The sequence below is a fragment of the Alligator mississippiensis genome, chromosome 12, assembly GCF_030867095.1.
Source record: "Alligator mississippiensis isolate rAllMis1 chromosome 12, rAllMis1, whole genome shotgun sequence".
Taxonomy (NCBI): domain Eukaryota; kingdom Metazoa; phylum Chordata; order Crocodylia; family Alligatoridae; genus Alligator; species Alligator mississippiensis.
In genome coordinates, this window is record NC_081835.1 from 57,651,614 (window position 1) to 57,669,372 (window position 17,759).

Genomic DNA, 17,759 nt, shown 5'->3' on the forward strand with positions numbered 1-17,759 from the left:
CCACACTGCCCAGAACTGAAGGCAAAACTCAACCACTAGCCTCTAAACACCCATTGAGCCCAAGCCCTCTAGGTTAAATTAAGGAAACACCTTAAAAATTCTAATCTCTTACCCAAACTTCCACCTTCACTATGATCAGGGTTTGACCCAATCTCTCCCTCTCTAGTTGCCTCTGTTTTCCCCATCTGTCCACCTCTTTCTGACACCCTATCTGTCACTTGTATAGCATACTTGCCCTGTCTCTCCCATCCCATTAGAGATGGCTGTGGAAAGAATTTCCTCCTTCTCCACCCCAGGGTCTCTCTCTCATTTCTGATTTTTACCATTTGATTTTCCTTATACATTGTGTACCTGGGCAGCCTATTGGAGACGGAAAGAGGAACCTGTCCTTCATGTCAGTAAGAGAGATGATTTCACATCTAATACAAAATCCATGCCTCAGAAAAGCAAAAAGGGAGAAAGAAAAAGTTGTAGAAGAGAGAAAAAAGGGGAAATGGAGGGGGAAAAAAAAAAAAGACAGAGTGAGATTAACAGCATGGGAAACAGTGGACATGACACTGGCTTAAAAGAGGACTGACAGATGGGAAAACCAACTGAAATGTTGAAGAGCGCATGAGAAGGAGGCCCTTCAGATCCAGTTACGGGACAAGTTTGGATACTTGGCAGCCCAAGGGCCTGTGCTTACCTGCCACCAGGCACTAATGGCAACTTTCTGGGTGCTCCCCACAGCTACAGACCCCAAGAGAAGGCAGCAGGATAGGAAAAGGAAGCTCCTCCAAGCATTCTAGAAACCTGAGGAATCTCTCCCTGTTTGCCCGCTTGGTTCTCCCAGCCCACACTAGACAAAGCACTTGTATATGAGCTTGAGCACCTCTGCAGAGTCCCTCAGCCCTAAGTGCTGTGGTCTCTTGCAGAACAAAACTGAGCCTCATTATTTGGCCCCATTTTTTCTTGGAAACGAAAGGTTTCAGGCTCCCACAGGTGCTTCTACAGTGTTTCTGTCCCACCTGGGTACCTGTACCCGAATAGCCAGCGATGATTCCAACCTACCGAGAGTCTCCAGTGCCCGCACTATTACACTCTGGCTCAGATGCTCTTTTACCAGTACCTGGCCCTGTCTGAAGCAGCAGCCTATGGCTGAGAGGAATAGCGGGCACCTCCCCATCTTTCTCACACTGTTTCTCAACTTCTAGCCTAAGCCCAGAATCAGTAATAGAACTGCAGTACTGAGGGTGGGCAGAATTATGGTTGGCTCCCGTCCCCCATATCCACTGTATCCAGTAGAATCCAGCAAATTAAACCTCTACATCACCCCACTCTCTCAATAGGAAGGAGAGCAGGACAATAGGAGTGGGTGGATGCCTCTAGCTTGCTTCTTCTCAGCCATTCGCTGCTCTTCCAGAGCAGGATCCAAACCAAGCCAATCAGAAACCATCAAAACACCATGGATTTAGGAACATTTCCATGCAGTGGAGCCCAGAGCTATAGCTACAGCAGCCTTTGAAGTGTGATTCTCTGCGTTAGAGAGTTTGTGTGTCCTTCCAACATAGCTCTTTGCTCTGTGATGGTCAATGAAGACTCAGGTCTGAGGGATCCCAATTCTCCAGAAATTCTCAGGACAGGGTTCTATATCCCAGACTCTGATTTGGGCATTAAAGTCAGAAGTTAAATTCAAATAAATTATAAGCTGTCAGCCTCTGGTGGAATAAATATCCTTGGCTTTTAGAAGGAACCAGTACTCATGTTGGACAGCTGATGGAGGGGATTGTCTCTGCTATTCCACAGCTACCACTAATGCAATGGCAGCAGCCTACTCTGACCAGCTGTCCCATCTCTTTCTGATTGACTGGTTGGCTGGACTGCCCCAGGCTGGTATTGCTCAGGTCTAGGCATGCTGCCAAGGAGGTGGTAAGAAACACCAAGTTTCACTGCAGGCAGGTCCTTGCCCAGGTCACAATGCTGTGCTTCAGCCAGCGAGCAGGTGGGCGGGCAGGAACGTGTGAACTCCATGCTCGCTCTGGTTACCTTCTTGGTGCACTGTCTAACAGTATTGATTAACTCCGAAATGACCATGTCCACGCATTTCAGGCAAGGCTCTTTAATCTTCTTCACCTGCTTTTTCACAATGGTCTCAAAGGCCATGTCGGGTGTGAAGAGACCGGTTCTAAACACCCAGGGTGGGGGACAAGACAAGGCAAGAGGAGGGAAGAGGGGGCAAGGAGAATGTCACAGCATTACATACAAATTTCAGAGCAGGCACTTGTATCACTGAAACCCAGCACACTGGGCTGGAGGAAATAAAAAACCCCAGGAAGGAGACCTTGGCAGAATCAGTTTAGGGAAGGATACTCAGACACCTCACAAAAAGGGTCCTTAGGGTGAAGCTGATCCCAGCCAGGGGCTCACTCTAGGCCCCCACAGGAGGGGCAGGCAGGGGTTAAACAGTGCATGGGCTTAGGCCTGCCCCTCTGCAGAGGAGGGAATTTCATCCTTAAGAGTCAGTGAGGAGTCCTTTGCTGATGATAAAGGAGTGATAAGGTGATAGCTCTCATGAACTCAGTCAGCTCAGTACAAATGAGCTGAAGGAGGGAAAAAGATACCCACATCTGTACCTGAACATCAGCTTGCATTCTGGCAAGTTCAGCAGGATCTGGCATGGGGGAGGGTGCTGGGCTCCCAACACCACAAGGTGGTCCCAGGAGCTCAACATCTCTAGGGGTCAGGCTGTCTGATGGGCACAGCAAGCTGCATAGCATTAGTCTTCTCTGACACAAATGCAAGCTTCTGAACTTACCATGGACCAGGGGCCTAGTCTGGCCTGGAAAGGTGACAACACTGGGGCAGGGAGGGGAGCATGATCAGCGCCAGCTTGCAGGTTTGTGCTCTCGTTGGCAGGGGAAGGTAAATTAAAACAATACAAAAACCTGGTGGGAGCTAGCATCCTTTCTTATGTCACTTTTTCTTACTAAAGGGCAGCATCACTTCTTCCTCCTCACATCAGTGCAGGAGGTGAGGAGAAAAAGGCTGGTCACCAAGGCAGTTTTACCTTTCAGGCTCCTGCTGCTCTCATAGGGAAAACAGAAAGAAAACTGATTTGGATGACCACCAGGACAAGGCTGTTCAGATACCAGAAGCCCAAAGAGGTGTCCTCCGCTCTCTGCTGACCTACCGTACCTCTGAAGTCTTCTCATCTTGGTTTGGAAGATCTAGAGATATTTACAAGGCTATGCAGTCACTGGCCTGCCTAGCATATGATACGTGCCTGATACCATGGATGTTCTTGATAGCATAGCTGATCTCCCGTCGCAGCTCCTTCTCATCAAACTCCATCTGCACCAAAGGAAAAAGTTTGTCAGGAGAGGCCCGAGATCCCACACTGTACACACCAGCAGAGAGATTATCATGCAGCTCCAGAAAAAAGCATCCCTATCAGGCCATGGATTGGATAACCAGGTAGGATGCAGAAAGATGGAGCTGGCATGAAAGGGTGGGGAGGCCTGCTGGTTGGAGCACAGAATGGGGAATCAGGTAGTCTGGCTTCTATTGGAAGCACTGACAGCTGCATAAATTTGAGCAACTCAGGTTGGGGCTGGACCCCCAAGGGTGCTAAGCACTTGGAGCTCCTGTGGATGGTGCAGACATGCTTAGAAACAAAGAACAAAGGGAACAAGATACGAGACAAGTCAGAGCCATCCCTAGGGATGTGCAGGGCCTGGGGCAGATCATCCTGTGCGGGGCCTGGTGGGGTGCGACTAGCAGCTGGAGCCGGCAGCGGTGGCAGGACTTGTATGGCACTGTCCGCAGGGCCCCCAAAGCACGGGGCCTGGGGCAGTGCCCCCCCTCCCCGCAGGGACAGCCCTGACACAAGTCAATGTGTATCCTACAAGCACTTTGTGAATTTGACATAAGGTCCCACCTACTGTTTTTCTAATACAGATGTATAAAACTGGGATGTATGTCTCCTGTACAAAAAAACAACATCATCAGGTACTATACAGGCTCTTGCCCTTCACTGAGAACATCTTGGCATTTCATTCCAAGGGGAAAGTGTCAGGAATTAAATAATCATGAGCAAAGGACAGCTAAACAGGGGAATGCATTAGCTCCTGTTTCTGTTCTGAAAACCACCAAGAAAACATCATTTTATCACCTTTTCCCTAGAGGTTTTACCCATTCTAGACCACCTTCCCTTATGCAGCGCAGCCCTTCTGTGCCCCTTGCGAGTGCAGTGTAGCCCCAGCACTAACTAGATTGCCTGAGGAAAAAGATCATTCCTCATCTCTGGAGATCCTTTAGTGGTGCTAAGCCAACAAAAAAGCTTTTACACACCTTCCTCCTTTCAACTGATGGGGAATGGGACAGGAGGACACAACCAAGTAGCTATGATTTGGGTACTCCTGCACTCTACCAATTCTTTTTTATGCCCCTTGAGAGTATTTAGGAATCAGTGTAAATGGGTGCAGACCTTAGTTCAGCTTGGTGCAAGGGAACCAGCCCTGCCCAGAGCATCCATAGGAACAAGAGACTGCAGTTCTTCGCTACCTTTGTACCCATTTCCACTCTATACAATTTAGCCGGACCTGAAGGTCTGACAATGCATTTCTACATACCTATTAATTAGGATGATTGGTCTCTTTTTTTGGCTCAAGACCAACACACTAAATGTATTTATATATTCTGCATTAAGGAATCCAGGTCATGGGAGAGTTAAGGAGAAACATTTTTACATAAACCAGAGAGAAAATAAAGGCATTCCCATACTCTAATACAAGGGCAGGGGCTCAGGGAGAGGCTGTATTCAGATACCAGGACAGGGGCTAAGGGGGTGGTACTGAGGATGAAGGAACAGTGAGGAGATAGAAAGAAAGGAGTTAAAAAGAGAAGAGAGGACTAGTGAAGGGAAAAACAGCAGGAGATGAGAAGAACAGATAAAGATGAGAATGCAATGAAGGGAAAGACATGGAAGAAAGGAGATAATTAAAGAGGAGACAGCAGGTGAGAAGGAGGAAAGATACCAAATGAGCCAAGACAACAGCAGGTGAGAAGGAGAGGTGGAAAAAAAAAAAAAAAGGAGCTACTAGGTAAGCATGGGTGCAGGGAGTGGGTACCTTCACCAGTTCAAACGGGAACCGCTCATGGAAGATACGGTTGATCCTAGCTCCTCCAGACAGCTCATAGGTATCAATCTGGTCTCCGGATCCTTCAATGCGTTTCTCAAAGTCCACGGCAAATTGCTGGACCATCCTAAGCACAAAGAAACCAAACAATGTGAACAGGCAGATATCAGTGGATGGACCTCTGCAAAGAGGGATGTACAGGATGGGTCACTTACTGAAGCAGAGCTTTGGTCTTTCGAGCAGGGTCATCAGGACGGAAGTTCTTGTACTCATCCACTTCTTTCTCAATGGACAGAAGCTGGCTCTGGAGTTTGTTCCGCAACCCTGGGAGGGTGTCCCGGATGTGATTGGTCAGTTGCTACACAGGGAAAAGGTGAAGAAAGTAGTTAAAATACTCGTGGTAACAATTTGCTGCCTCAGCACCATGGCAGATACAAAATGGGATACAACTCTGTGCTGGGCTGGAGGCGAGGTGTTCAAGAGCCGTTTATGCCAGAATAGGCAATTCCTAGGACTGTTGCCTCCTGGCTCTTGTGTGACTGAGTTGGTCAGCCCCATTGGTGGAACTCTTTTGTAGACTCATAAGGAAATTAAATGACTGAATGAAATAACATGGAGATGGAACTGATAGCTAGGTCATCTCTCCAGTGCAAAGAAAGAGCTGGGTTATAGATCTGCCTCTAGAAATCCCTGGGGTCCAGGGGACAGAGACCAGTGTAACACTGACAGGAGAACTTTGAGACAAGCTGTGCCTTTCAAGTTTCAAATATTCACAAAAGGCGGGTGAATATCCCAGTAAGGGCTTTCTCTTGTTGTTATGCTAACATATGGGAATAGTCAGGTTCCAGGAAGAAAAGGGGCTGTTTCTTTGAAGAGTCAGGTGAAGACAGTGTATTTATTCATATAGCACTCATTGCCACAGTCCCTGCATGCCCTGCAATGCCCCTGTGAGCTAGGAGAATCTTCCTTTACAGATGGAGAAGCGAGCTACGAGCTTGGTTAAAGATTAATCCCCAGGTCACCCACGAAGCCTGGGGCCAAACCAAAGACTGAATCAAAGTCTCCTGAGTCTGACTGCAAGCTTAACCACAAAGACACCCCAATACAATTGATACGACTAGGAGAAGTACAGAGTAATATTATTCTATTCACTTCCAGCACCTTTCACCTGAAGATCCCAAGACTCTCATGACCACTGACTGAATCTCACAACACCAGCATGAGAGAGAAATCTTTGGCTCATTTTAGGGAAGTATTACTCATTTAAGGGTAAAAGACAAGAAAAATGCCATGCTTATTTCTGTAGAGTGGGGGCTTTATTGCCAATCTTTTGGCTAGTTTAAGAAGCCTCTTCACCCCATTCCATCCATATCTCAGATCTGCCAGGTCTGACTCAAAGACACTGTGTAAAGCCTCCCTCATAAGGAGGATAAAGGATTTTGCTGTGCAGATTTTCATGACTTCCAAAGAGGCTCCCTCAAACAATGGGCTTGGGACTGTACAGTGCTGGACTGTATCTAGTTAGGCTCTAAAATCCTCATCCTTAGCCTTGATCCTGCAAAAAAGAGAAGTGCTGGAGGAAAATTTTTGATCATCTTTTGCGGATTAAATTTGGGCTTTTATCAGAAACAAAAACATTCATAGGAAAAAAAAACAGCTCCAATTTTCATGGACATTTTTCCATTTTAAATTTTCAGTTTTTCAACCAAAATATTTTTCACCTGAACTTTCTGGTTTTCATGGAAAAAATAAGTCTGAAAAAAGGCAACAAACAAATAAATCTCGCTAACTACTGAATGGAATATACCACTTTCTGACCAGCTCTTACACATGTGCTTAACTTTGAAGCCAGTGGGACTCCATGTATTCTTCCAGCTAAACATGTGCCTAAGTACTTGCAAGATCAGGGCTTGAAAGTTGAACTTGCAATCTTGATGACAAGCAGGTTCAAATGGCTGCCTGGGATTTGGGGTTAGATTTCTGCTCTTCTAACACTGTCTATCCCCACACCCACCACTAATGCAGAATAGTGTGCACCTATCCTGACTCTTCCTGACCACTAGGTGCTGCTGTGTCACCAGCACTGTGAGCCTGGAGACGATCTCTCCTGCAGTCTCAATGCTTCACAGTGTGCCTGGAGAGCATGGAGCTTGCAGCAGAGGAGCTGCCCAGGGCTTTGCTGCCTGGAGCATGGGGGCAGCCGCTGTCCTCTCCACCCTGGCTCCTCCCCTAGTAGGGCCTTCCAGCCTAGGCACCTGAAGCCTTGTGCCCTTGGACCCTCTGTTTCCTTGAGGGTCTTGCATTCCCCTTGTCAGCATCTCCACTCTGGCATGAACTGTGTGCACAGAGAGGTGTGCCAGGGTAAAGCTGTTGCATTCATCTCCTCTCTTTCCTGACAACCGATCTGTGCAGATTGTTTGCAGCCACAGGGACATAGGACCAATAACCATGTACCTTAGTTAAAAGTGGGTCATGGTAGAAAAGTGCTTCACAGCCACTGTAGAAGCAGCGTCAACAGTTTCCCCAGGCACTGCTTGGGCAATTCCATTTTCCTAGTACCCTATTTAGACACTCTTCAATAATAATAATCATAATAATAATAGCAGCATGTTTTTCCTGCTGCCCCAATCGTGTACATGTAGGAGGAGAAAGTGAGCCGAGAGCAGGAGCTCGCCTGCTGATTGCTAGTGCCGGATATGAGAAGTGCAACTGATCCTCAGCAGACTAGGGAAGCTGAAAGGCATTGTTTTGCATCGAGTATTCAAATTGCTAATTAACTTTCATAGCCCTACAAGAAATGTAAAGAGCTCTGGCAGGTTTAAGGATATTGTTTTTAAATAGCCAGAAAACAAATATGGTGCAAAGCAAGAGCAACTCCCTGGATAGAAGTCCAAACAAACTCCAGTGAACTTACTCTGTGCAAGCCACAACAGATTTTGGCTCTCTGGTGTGGAAACTTGATTTTGCAGCCCGTTTTTGTAGCTCTGGTGCTGCCCATCTCCTTTTGTGACCCTGGGCAAGTCACATAGCTACCCTGTGCAAGTTTTAAAGCAGAAAAACAAAGGACTGTGTCCCAGGTGACTATGAGTATTCGTTAGCTTATGTATGCCAAGTACGTGGGAGTCTTTGGTATTTGTATGATCTCGTAGTAACCTCAGGTGACAATCCCAATTTGATGTGTTCTCTGTCCTAGTGGTAGCCAACTGCTGAGCCCAGTTGCCATTACCTGGTTCAATATTTTCTGCAGGTAGGGAGTGCCCATGCGATCAGCCATGTGCCTGTAGGATGGGTGTGAAAGGAAGAACTTCCTCTCTGCAGCTAGTGCAGCCTGAATGTCCTTCTTGCCATCAATATCTTTCTGGCTTCTGTTGACCACACCAATATAACCTATCAGGGAAAAGATCAAGGGTTAGATAGCTATGGGGACAAAGCAAAGAAACCCTTGACATATCGAGAGGCAAGGCAGAGGATAGAAAGCCTGTGATGTGATACTAACATAGGAATACAAAAAGAAAGCTTTGAAACGGGCAGTTTTGCATTCATATACCTGCCAAAACAAAGACAGGGAGATCGTAGTAGTGATTACTGGACCCATTATGAACCACTTGAAAAATTTAAACTGGAATTTCCCCTAAGGGAAGCCAGGTTCTGATACCTGGGGATGAAAATAGAAGGCAGGTAGAAGCTGTGATTACTACTGCTAGCCAGTTAAGAACCATACACATAGATTCATAGATGTTAGGGTCGGAAGGGACCTCAATAGATCAAGTCCGACCCCCTGCATAGGCAGGAAAGAGTGCTGGGTCTAGATGACCCCAGCTAGATGCTTATCTAACCTCCTCTTGAAGACCCCCAGGGTAGGGGAGAGCACCACCTCCCTTGGGAGCCCGTACCAGACCTTGGCCACTCGAACTGTGAAGAAGTCCTTCCTAATGTCCAGTCTAAATCTGCTCTCTGCTAGCTTGTGGCCATTATTTCTTGGAACCCCCGGGGGCACCTTGGTGAATAAATACTCACCAATTCCCTTCTGTGCCCCTGTTATGAACTTATAGGCAGCCACAAGGTCGCCTCTCAACCTTCTCTTGCGGAGGCTGAAAAGGTCCAGTTTCTCTAGTCTCTCCTCGTAGGGCTTGGTCTGCAGGCCCTTAACCATATGAGTGGCCCTTCTCTGGACCCTCTCCAGGTTATCCGCATCCCTCTTGAATTGTGGCGCCCAGAATTGCACGCAGTACTCCAACTGCGGTCTGACCAGCGCCCAATAGAGGGGAAGTATCACCTCCTTGGATCTATTCGTCATGCATCTGCTGATGCACGATAAAGTGCCATTGGCTTTTCTGATGGCTTCGTCATGCTGCCGGCTCATGTTCATCTTGGAGTCCACTAGGACTCCAAGATCCCTTTCCACTTCCGTGCCACCCAGCAGGTCATTCCCTAGGCAGTAGGTGTGCTGGACATTTTTCCTCCCTAGGTGCAGCACTTTGCATTTCTCCTTGTTGAACTGCATCCTGTTGTTTTCTGCCCACTTGTCTAACCTGTCCTCTTGTCTAACCTACACCTCTTGTTATATTCATTATCCCACTCCCCCAGCCCCACCTGAAACACTGGTGTGTCTCATGTACCTTTCACAATTTCTTTTCTATATTGTAAGAAGTCTGGGGCAGGGACCACCATTCATTATACATTTTACATTGCTTACCACCATGAGGCCCAACCTGATTTTGTCTATTAGACATTAGTAGGGACATACTTAAGTTGTAATTTTGTGATTTTCATGGAAACTGCAAAAAAATGGCATTGGCCACAATTTCCCAGAAAAATCAATCCCCCCCAATAAAAAAAAAAAAAAAAAAAAAAAAAAAAAAAAAAAAAAAAAACTTAACAAGATGCTGGCTCCCCAGTGAGAACCAGTGGTTCTTGTTGCTGCTATGGCCCAGCCTTGCAATCCCCCTGGGAAAGGGAGGCACTGGCTGGCAGGGCGGCATGAAGAGCAGCAGTCAAGACAGTGACTGCCTACTATTGCCTCTTTGCCAATCAGTGCCAAGGGATGGGGCCACACAAAGAAGAGCCAGCAGTCGAAGTGGTGCCCCCCCCCGGGGCCTCTCTGGCAAATCGGCACCAAGGGGCAGGGCCTCTCTGCTAAAATTGGTGCCAAGGGGCAAGGCTGCCATGAAATGATTGCGAAATCAGCTCTTCAGGCTACGGCCAACCTGTGAAAATTGCCTTCTCTCGCCACAGGTTAGGTAGGTTCATAGACATTAGCATATTGCAAATGTTAAATCATAAGAAAAGGAATGTTCAGACTGACATCTGGGAAGGAGGGGTGAGACCCAGATTCCAGTGGTTACCTTTCTGCTGTATAAAGAAAGCTGTATAAGACAGAACAGGAACATGCTCTTGGGTTCCGGCTGCCAGGACTGCATACGAAATACAAAGACCCTTGCAAACAGGGTGGCCCAAAACACTCCCTTGGAAAAATCCAGCTCAGAGCAGAGAGATCCTATGACAACCCCAGGCTTGAGGTTAAGATCCTGCCAGGGGAGTGGAAGGAAGAAAAAGGAGACCCACTCTTTGCAAAAGTTCTAGGGAATGGTGAAGGAAGGAGTTGATGCCAGGCTTGACTGCAAGAGGGAAAGAGGAAAGAGAATGAGGATGATATGACAAAAGGAACCATACCTCTTCGAAGGGGAAGTAGCTTGTTCTCTAGAACATCTCGTGCATCAGTTCCTTCATCCATAAGGTCCAGTTTGGTGATGACTCCAATGGTGCGTTGGCCTGTGAGGGGGTGGGGAAAGAAAGAAACAAATGAGAACTCATTTTATGTGCTTGGGCAGAGGGAACATTGCACAAATTCCACAGGGATGCTAGATTCAGGCACATGGGACTTCCTGCACAAGGCCTTGATCAGGGGAGACTGGCAGATACCAGAAGGATCTAGGAGGAGGTGTGGACGCTGATGCTGTTATACCCTGCTGAGGTGCCCCATCCTGTCCTATAGAGAGGGAGTCCGGTGCAGATGTTCCTGCCCAAGTCTGTACCCTGCAGGGAAAACATGGGTAACAGAGCTGTTTCTTCACTGGAAGGAGACAAGGAAATTTCTGATACTTCAGACAGCAGGCATTGTTGTAACATCAACCAGGCTTCACAGGGTACTGCCTTAGGAGACTCTTTATATAGATTAGGCTACTGCCTTGGGAGTTGTAGGAGTCAAAAATACCACAGCCTCATGAGGCTGTATAGCCTGAACAAGAGCCACACAAGCTGGAAACACTTGTTTCCTCAGCAAAGCGATGGGTATACTAGGCTCACCACATTACCAGGGATAAAGTAAAAAACAGACCCAGGGCCAGAGTTGCTATGCCAAAATAAAAGCAGAAGCTTGATTTACCTTGGGGGTCCACCTCCTTTGCAATCTTCAGAGCATCAGAGTTGGCCAGATCAGAGTTGGCTGGGGATACAGCCAAGATCAGGCAGTTCTCTTTGGTAACAAACTGCATTAACATATCCCGGATCTGGAACTCAATGTCAGGTGGCTGGTCCCCCACTGGGACTTTTGTCATCCCTGGCAGGTCCACCAGTGTCAGATTCAGGACTAAACAAAGGAAATAAAAGGAGAGTGATGGCCTATGGGGGTAGTTTGTTGTGTTTATAAAAAAGTATCTGTAACTTATAAATTTCCTGCATACTCCACTGATAGGCATGATGCATTCATGCAAATAACTCAGCCAGCAATGCAGAGGCTCACCCTGCCAGAGGAAAAAGGAATAAAGATGGTATATGGGCAAGCTACTTTTTGTTACCAATTAATCAAGATGGAGCATCTAACAGGTTTAGAAGTTAGAGCAAGAGACTGGAGGACAGAAGACTGGGAGGTAGTCACAGCTTTGAGAGAAAGTGTGTCTAACACTAGAACAGGGCCACTGTGCGCGTATCCTCACTCTGCCACTGACTGTCTGCATGACTGGGCAAGTCATTTTAACTCTCCGCACCTCACTATCTGTAAAATGGGGCTAATATTTATCAGTCTGATAGTGTACATGAATGAATGCCAGAGTATTGCAAGGGATTATCAGCACAAATATTTTGTTTTGCTTTAATCCCTGTTCTGCTGATGGAAACGTGCAACCATGCAGCAGCTTCTGAAAGGCTTATGTCACATTCTAGGCTTTTCAGTGTCTTCCTACTAAGGGATTCAGATGCAAAATGGGTGGCCTCACCTTTCAGAATCACCGATATCTGTGCAGCATCAGTCACTCCTATACAGGGGAAAAGCCCTTTCCCCATATGCACACCTAAAGGGAAATGTCAGGAGCGTCTCCCTACCTTCAACCTGGCAAAGTGCTACTAGGGAGGACAGCAAGAGACGCACCAAGGGGTGACTTTCAAAGTCATTCACTCACTTGATCTCCCTAGAATATGGAAGTAAATAATTCTCCCTGGTTCACCATTTACAAAGACAGAGCCCATATCATATTATGCTATTGATTTCAATGGGAAGTGCTGCTTAAAAAAATAAAATCAATGGAGTGACATGACCCCGGATTTCTTTTCAGCTTCTAGATTCAAACAAACTCTTGAGCATAATTTTGCAAGTGGCAATTCACCACCACAGCAGCAGTTAGCTGTGTGGGAGGGTGTTAAGAAAAAAAAAAGCCAGGCACAAGAATATTAAACAACTATAGGGACAGATCCTGGATTCCACTCTCAGGCAACATTCACTTGACTTTGATAAGAGTTTTGGTTGAATAAGGGCTAGGCTCATTAAAATTAGGGGAAGATGCAACAAGCAAGGAATTAAAGTACAGACAACAAGAGATCATAGCTTTTCAATCACTCCATCTTTCCATTCTGTGGAGTGTGTGGAGAAACCCTGCGCACTTCCATTCTCAACTCCACACCAGGAAGGACTTTGAAGGCAGCATCCACTTTATAATCTGAAAATAACTGACTTAAACAAAAGCCCAGAGGGGTGAGATTGCTGCAGAAACTCTGAACAATTGCACAGTAGCACTGAGAGACAACAAAAAGTGTTCTCAGCAAAGTTATTTAGTATCTTGATCGAGCCAAGAATCTTATCAACTATCAAGTCTTTACAATTTCTTTAATACAATATTTTTATATTTTGTGTTCCAGGTCAAATCAGTTCCAAAAACCATATTGACTGAGCAGGCAGAACTCAAGCATTCTAAACACCATGTATGGCACTACAACCGGCGAGCATCCTCCACCCCAGACTCTCACCCTGGGACTTCAGATACTCCCACATCCATTAGCAGGCATCTTATGTGCAGGCCCAAGCACAGAGGTCTTGGGATTCAGATACCCCCTACACTTGATCTGAGTATCAAATCTTTATTTTTATTTTTGTATATATGGGAAGGAAAAAAATCCCATTTAAAAAATACATCTTTGCTGCCCACATCAGAGTATCTCATCCCTGCTTTTGACCAAGGGATGCCTGGACACAGCTCCCTTTGAAATCTATTGGTGCAACCCATGATTAAATAGGGGATGACAAGAGAGTCTGGCTAAGGGCTCCTTGTCTCCTAGATATTGAGTATGCTACCTGTACAACAATCCCAGTTCTAACCAATCTGGAAAGCAAGGTTTGGCTTGGTTTGATTCCAGTACATGGCATCCCAGAATGCTATTGCCAGCCAGCTGAGTCAGTTGTTCAAATACTCATGGCCCAAATAATCAAAAGACTGGAAACTGCTCCCACATCCTCATGACAGACTGGGCCCATGCAGAACCAAAGCATCTGAACACTCATGTATTCATCTCAGTTATTATTACTTAAGTCCATGACAGAAAGGCAGCAGAGAAATCAAGCCTACCAGTCTGCCCTACCCAGTCCTTTGGCCATGGATACTGTATAGTACTCACCATGGGGAGAGTAGACTCGGAGGCTGATGGGTACAGGAGAAATCCCCTTGTTGGAGCCAGTAACCCTGTCCGTCTCTGCCTCGATTTCCATACGTATCTCTTCGAAGTCAGTGAATTTTTTTCCTTTGCAGTGCAGAAATTCGCCATATTCTAGTCAAACAACACCAGAGAGTCACAAGCAGTCCTGGCTGGCGTGCAGAAACCATCCAAAGGTATAAATGGTGGCAAAGACCTCCCCCTGTGGTGCCTGATGGCTGGCAGAGAAGATGACTATGATGGCACTACCACTGTCAATGGCTGAGGGTGTTCCCCTTTAGCTCATGGTGGAGAGTGGCTGATTTTCAGCCCAGGTCCCAGAAAAGATGGAGTCTTCTCCCTGGGATCCAATTAATAATTCAGCTCTTCCTCTGTTGAAACTAGGGACATTTAATATGCACCTGCAGGAATGCTTTGACTGCCCAGTGCACACCACAGTGCACACCTGTCTTGGAGGGAGCGACTAGTTCTAGCACTTTGCTAAAGTGTTGCGGGCAAATAATATTCTCATTTTCTACTGGCAAGAGGGCCCTAAAAAGGGCTAAAAAATTCTGCTGACCTATCCTTAAAAGTACTAAAACTGCCGCTTCACAGATTTGAGAATCCTTCAGTTCAAGTCCCTAAAGAATGAAGGACTCAGGTCTTCCACACAACACACATTTCTCCTAATTTTTGCACCAAGAGCATTGGCAAGGACTGACCCTACATTACTGTCAGAAAAGATTTGTATCTTCATGGTGAAATTTCTACTCCCTCTATGCCTGTTTTACTTGCAGCAGAAGAGATCACTTTAGTTAAATATACTTTACATCTTTTCATGTAGAGACCTAAGCCCAAGTGTCCACATCCCTATTTTCCTGGAGAGTGGAGAAAGCTAGCCAACTTGAGAGGACTGCACCAGCACTGTGGGAGGAAGAACTGGCTGCTCCTCCTAGAGGAGACCAGCTGCTGGCCACCTTGTGCTGCAGACTGTGTTGCATTCCTACTCAAGTTCCTGCCTGCCAAGCTCAAGAATCACCAAGGCGGGAGCAGTGGACAGAGACTCTCATCTGAAGGGGATAGAGACATCCATCTGCCAACCTGGCCTGTCATCCAGGGATGTGTGTTGATTGCCAAACTATGAGACATCAAGGAGAAGATGATGCTGCTTATCTGACCACTACCCCATGCTGCTCATCCATGTGGGTATTAATGGCATTGCCAGATCAAAAGCAACTACACGATTCCAGAAGCGAAGTCACACAGGATGTGTGCCCAGTCTTCCCAGTTCAGAGCAAAGGGCAGAAAGGAACAGACTAACGTGGGAGGTAAATGCATAGCTGCACAGATGGGACTGACAAAAGGACTTGGCTTTTTCAATCTTGGAAGGAGAACTTCTGTAGTCCACAAGAAAGGACTGCTGGGAGGAGATGTGGTCCGCCTGAAAAGCGGGGCAAAGAACATCCCGAGACACTGACTTGCCAATCTACTGAGGTAGTTTTTAAACCAGGTTTGAAGGGAACCAGGGACTAAAGTTCACTCATCATTTAAAAAAACAAACAAAACAAAACAAAAAAAACACACAACAACAAACCCCCTCCCTCCCCCCAAAAAACCAAGCAAACAAACAAAAACAAAAAAATCAAGCAACAGTAAGCTGGAATTGGGAGCAATGGGAAACTTCAGTTAGGTCATATGGTCATGAAGAAGAATCATAAAGAAACGTGCCAAGCATTTGAGATGTTGATATACACAAACCAGGGATCTGGAGAGGAAAAAAACCCCAGGAAGAACCTGAAGTCTTTCATGAAGTCATACTTCTGGCTGCACAGTATGTCAGAAAGACATGATGGGAGAAATCACAGAAAGATACTGTTTGGCCTTCAAGAACAGACAGACAAAAAAAGAAGAGGGAGGCATTGAAGATGCATACCAGCTGTGAAGTTCACGAAGAAGTGAGGCCCAGATTTATTGAATGTTCCTGGGTAAAGCAAGAGAATCATGCCCCCTATACTCCCCCTCCTCCCCCAACCCCCCCCCCCCCCAAACCAACAAAAAACAAAACAGAAACACCCCCCCACCTACACACACACACCAGCAATGTCAGGGTAAGGATCTACTATAGACCACCTACTGAAAAGAAGCTGGGGGATGAGGCTTTTTTTTTTAACCAAAAAATACAAACTTGTAAAGGACAGGAACCAGTGTTGATGAGAGACTTTAATTACCCAAATGTCTGTTAAAAAAGCAATGCAGCAAGACACAGATGATATCCATCAAGTTCCTAGGATGGATATAGGATAACTCTGTTTCAGAAACTAGAGGAAATTCTTAGGGGAAGAGCTTTTTTTTAGATCTATTTCTGAGTAACAGGGAAGAAATGATTGAAAAATTTGAAGATGAAAGATAATCTAGATGAAAGTGATTGTGAAATGATTGAGTTCCCCACTGTAAGAAAAAGGAGGAGTAAAAGCAGCAGAGTAAGGATAAGGGACTTCAAAAAAGAAGGTATCAACAAACAGAGGAGCTAGCAGATAGGGTCTCCTGAGAAGAGAATATGAAGGAGTGCAGGAGAGCTGGCACTTACTAAAGGAAACTATATTAAGGCATAATGTAGACTATCCCAATGTGAAAGAGAAGTAAAAGGCATGGCAAGAGCCCAATACGGCTGCATCAGGAGTTCTTTAAGGACCTGAAAATTAAAAAAGAAAAATCAAACAAAAACTTGATACTAGGAGACTTGAGTAAAGGTGAGTTTAGAGGAACAGTAGGAATAAAATCATATGGCTAAGGGGCAAAATGAGTTACAACTAGCAAGGGGTACAAGCATCACAAGAAGGTTCTAAAAATGCATTAGAAGGAAGAGGAAGACAAAGGAAAGTATAGATCCACTACTTGATAGGAAAGGAGAACAAATAACAGATCATGTACAACAGGGTGAAATATTCAGGGCCTTCTTTGCTTTAGGTGTCTACAAAAAAAGGTAAATTATGCCCAGGTACATAATGCAATTAAAATTTAACAAGAGAAGAGAATCACAGGTCAAATTAAAGAAAGAACAGTTTAAGGAATTCTTAACTAAGATGGGAATGTTCATGCTGGCAGGGCCTGTTGAAATGCACCCTCGGGTACTTTCGGAACTAACTGAAGCAATCTCTGAACTATTAGTGATTATCTTTGAGACCTCACAGGAGTAGGTAATGTCCAAGAGGACCCGGGGGGGGGGGGGGGGGGGTAATATATTGCCTCTTTTTAAAAAGCGGGGGGAAGGAGGACCTGGGGAATGATGGAGCAGTTAGTTTGACTTATTCCTGGAAAGACAGACTTCAAAAAAAAAGGCTAGCAATCAGCTTATAAGCACCTAAAAAATTATAAACATGTAAAACAAAACAGATGACATAGATTTGTTAAGACAGTGGTTTTCAACATTTTTTTTCATTTGGGGACCCTTGCAAATGAAGGTGTGGACCCCTTTGAATTGTAAGTGTATTCACATATTTGATTGATCATAGTAATCTTTCATGGATCCCTTAGACAGTCTACAGACCCCCCAGGTGTCCAGGGACCATAGATTGAAAACCAGTGTTAAGAACAAGGCCATGTTAAACAATCTGATTTCCTTCTTTGACAGGATAACTGGCCTAATAGACAAGAGGGTGGAAGGAAATGCAATACATATCTTGACTTGAGGTTAGATTTTGATACCATCTTACATGGTACACTCAAAAGCAAGCTACAGAAATA

The 17,759-nt window shown here is 45.7% G+C and overlaps 1 protein-coding gene across 15 annotated transcripts in view; it reads right to left on the reverse strand.

The window, feature by feature from the left end:
- DNM1 (dynamin 1) overlaps window positions 1-17,759 on the reverse strand; it is a 102,176-nt gene that overhangs the window by 50,284 nt on the left and 34,133 nt on the right. For 12 of the 15 annotated variants that reach the window (XR_009455915.1, XR_009455916.1, XR_009455914.1 and 9 more), the window contains exons 3-10: window positions 14,001-14,150; window positions 11,503-11,706; window positions 10,791-10,889; window positions 8,344-8,504; window positions 5,333-5,475; window positions 5,109-5,244; window positions 3,263-3,330; window positions 2,026-2,164 (exon numbers count right to left, since the gene is read on the reverse strand). Coding sequence is in view for 11 of the 15 variants with exons in the window: in XM_019475594.2 (XP_019331139.1) it covers window positions 2,026-2,164; window positions 3,263-3,330; window positions 5,109-5,244; window positions 5,333-5,475; window positions 8,344-8,504; window positions 10,791-10,889; window positions 11,503-11,706; window positions 14,001-14,150 (1,100 nt within the window). In the remaining 4 variants the exon portion in view is untranslated. The remainder of the gene's footprint in view (window positions 1-2,025; window positions 2,165-3,262; window positions 3,331-5,108; window positions 5,245-5,332; window positions 5,476-8,343; window positions 8,505-10,790; window positions 10,890-11,502; window positions 11,707-14,000; window positions 14,151-17,759) is intronic. The other 3 variants (XM_059715593.1, XM_019475593.2, XM_019475597.2) reach the window with 1 other exon arrangement.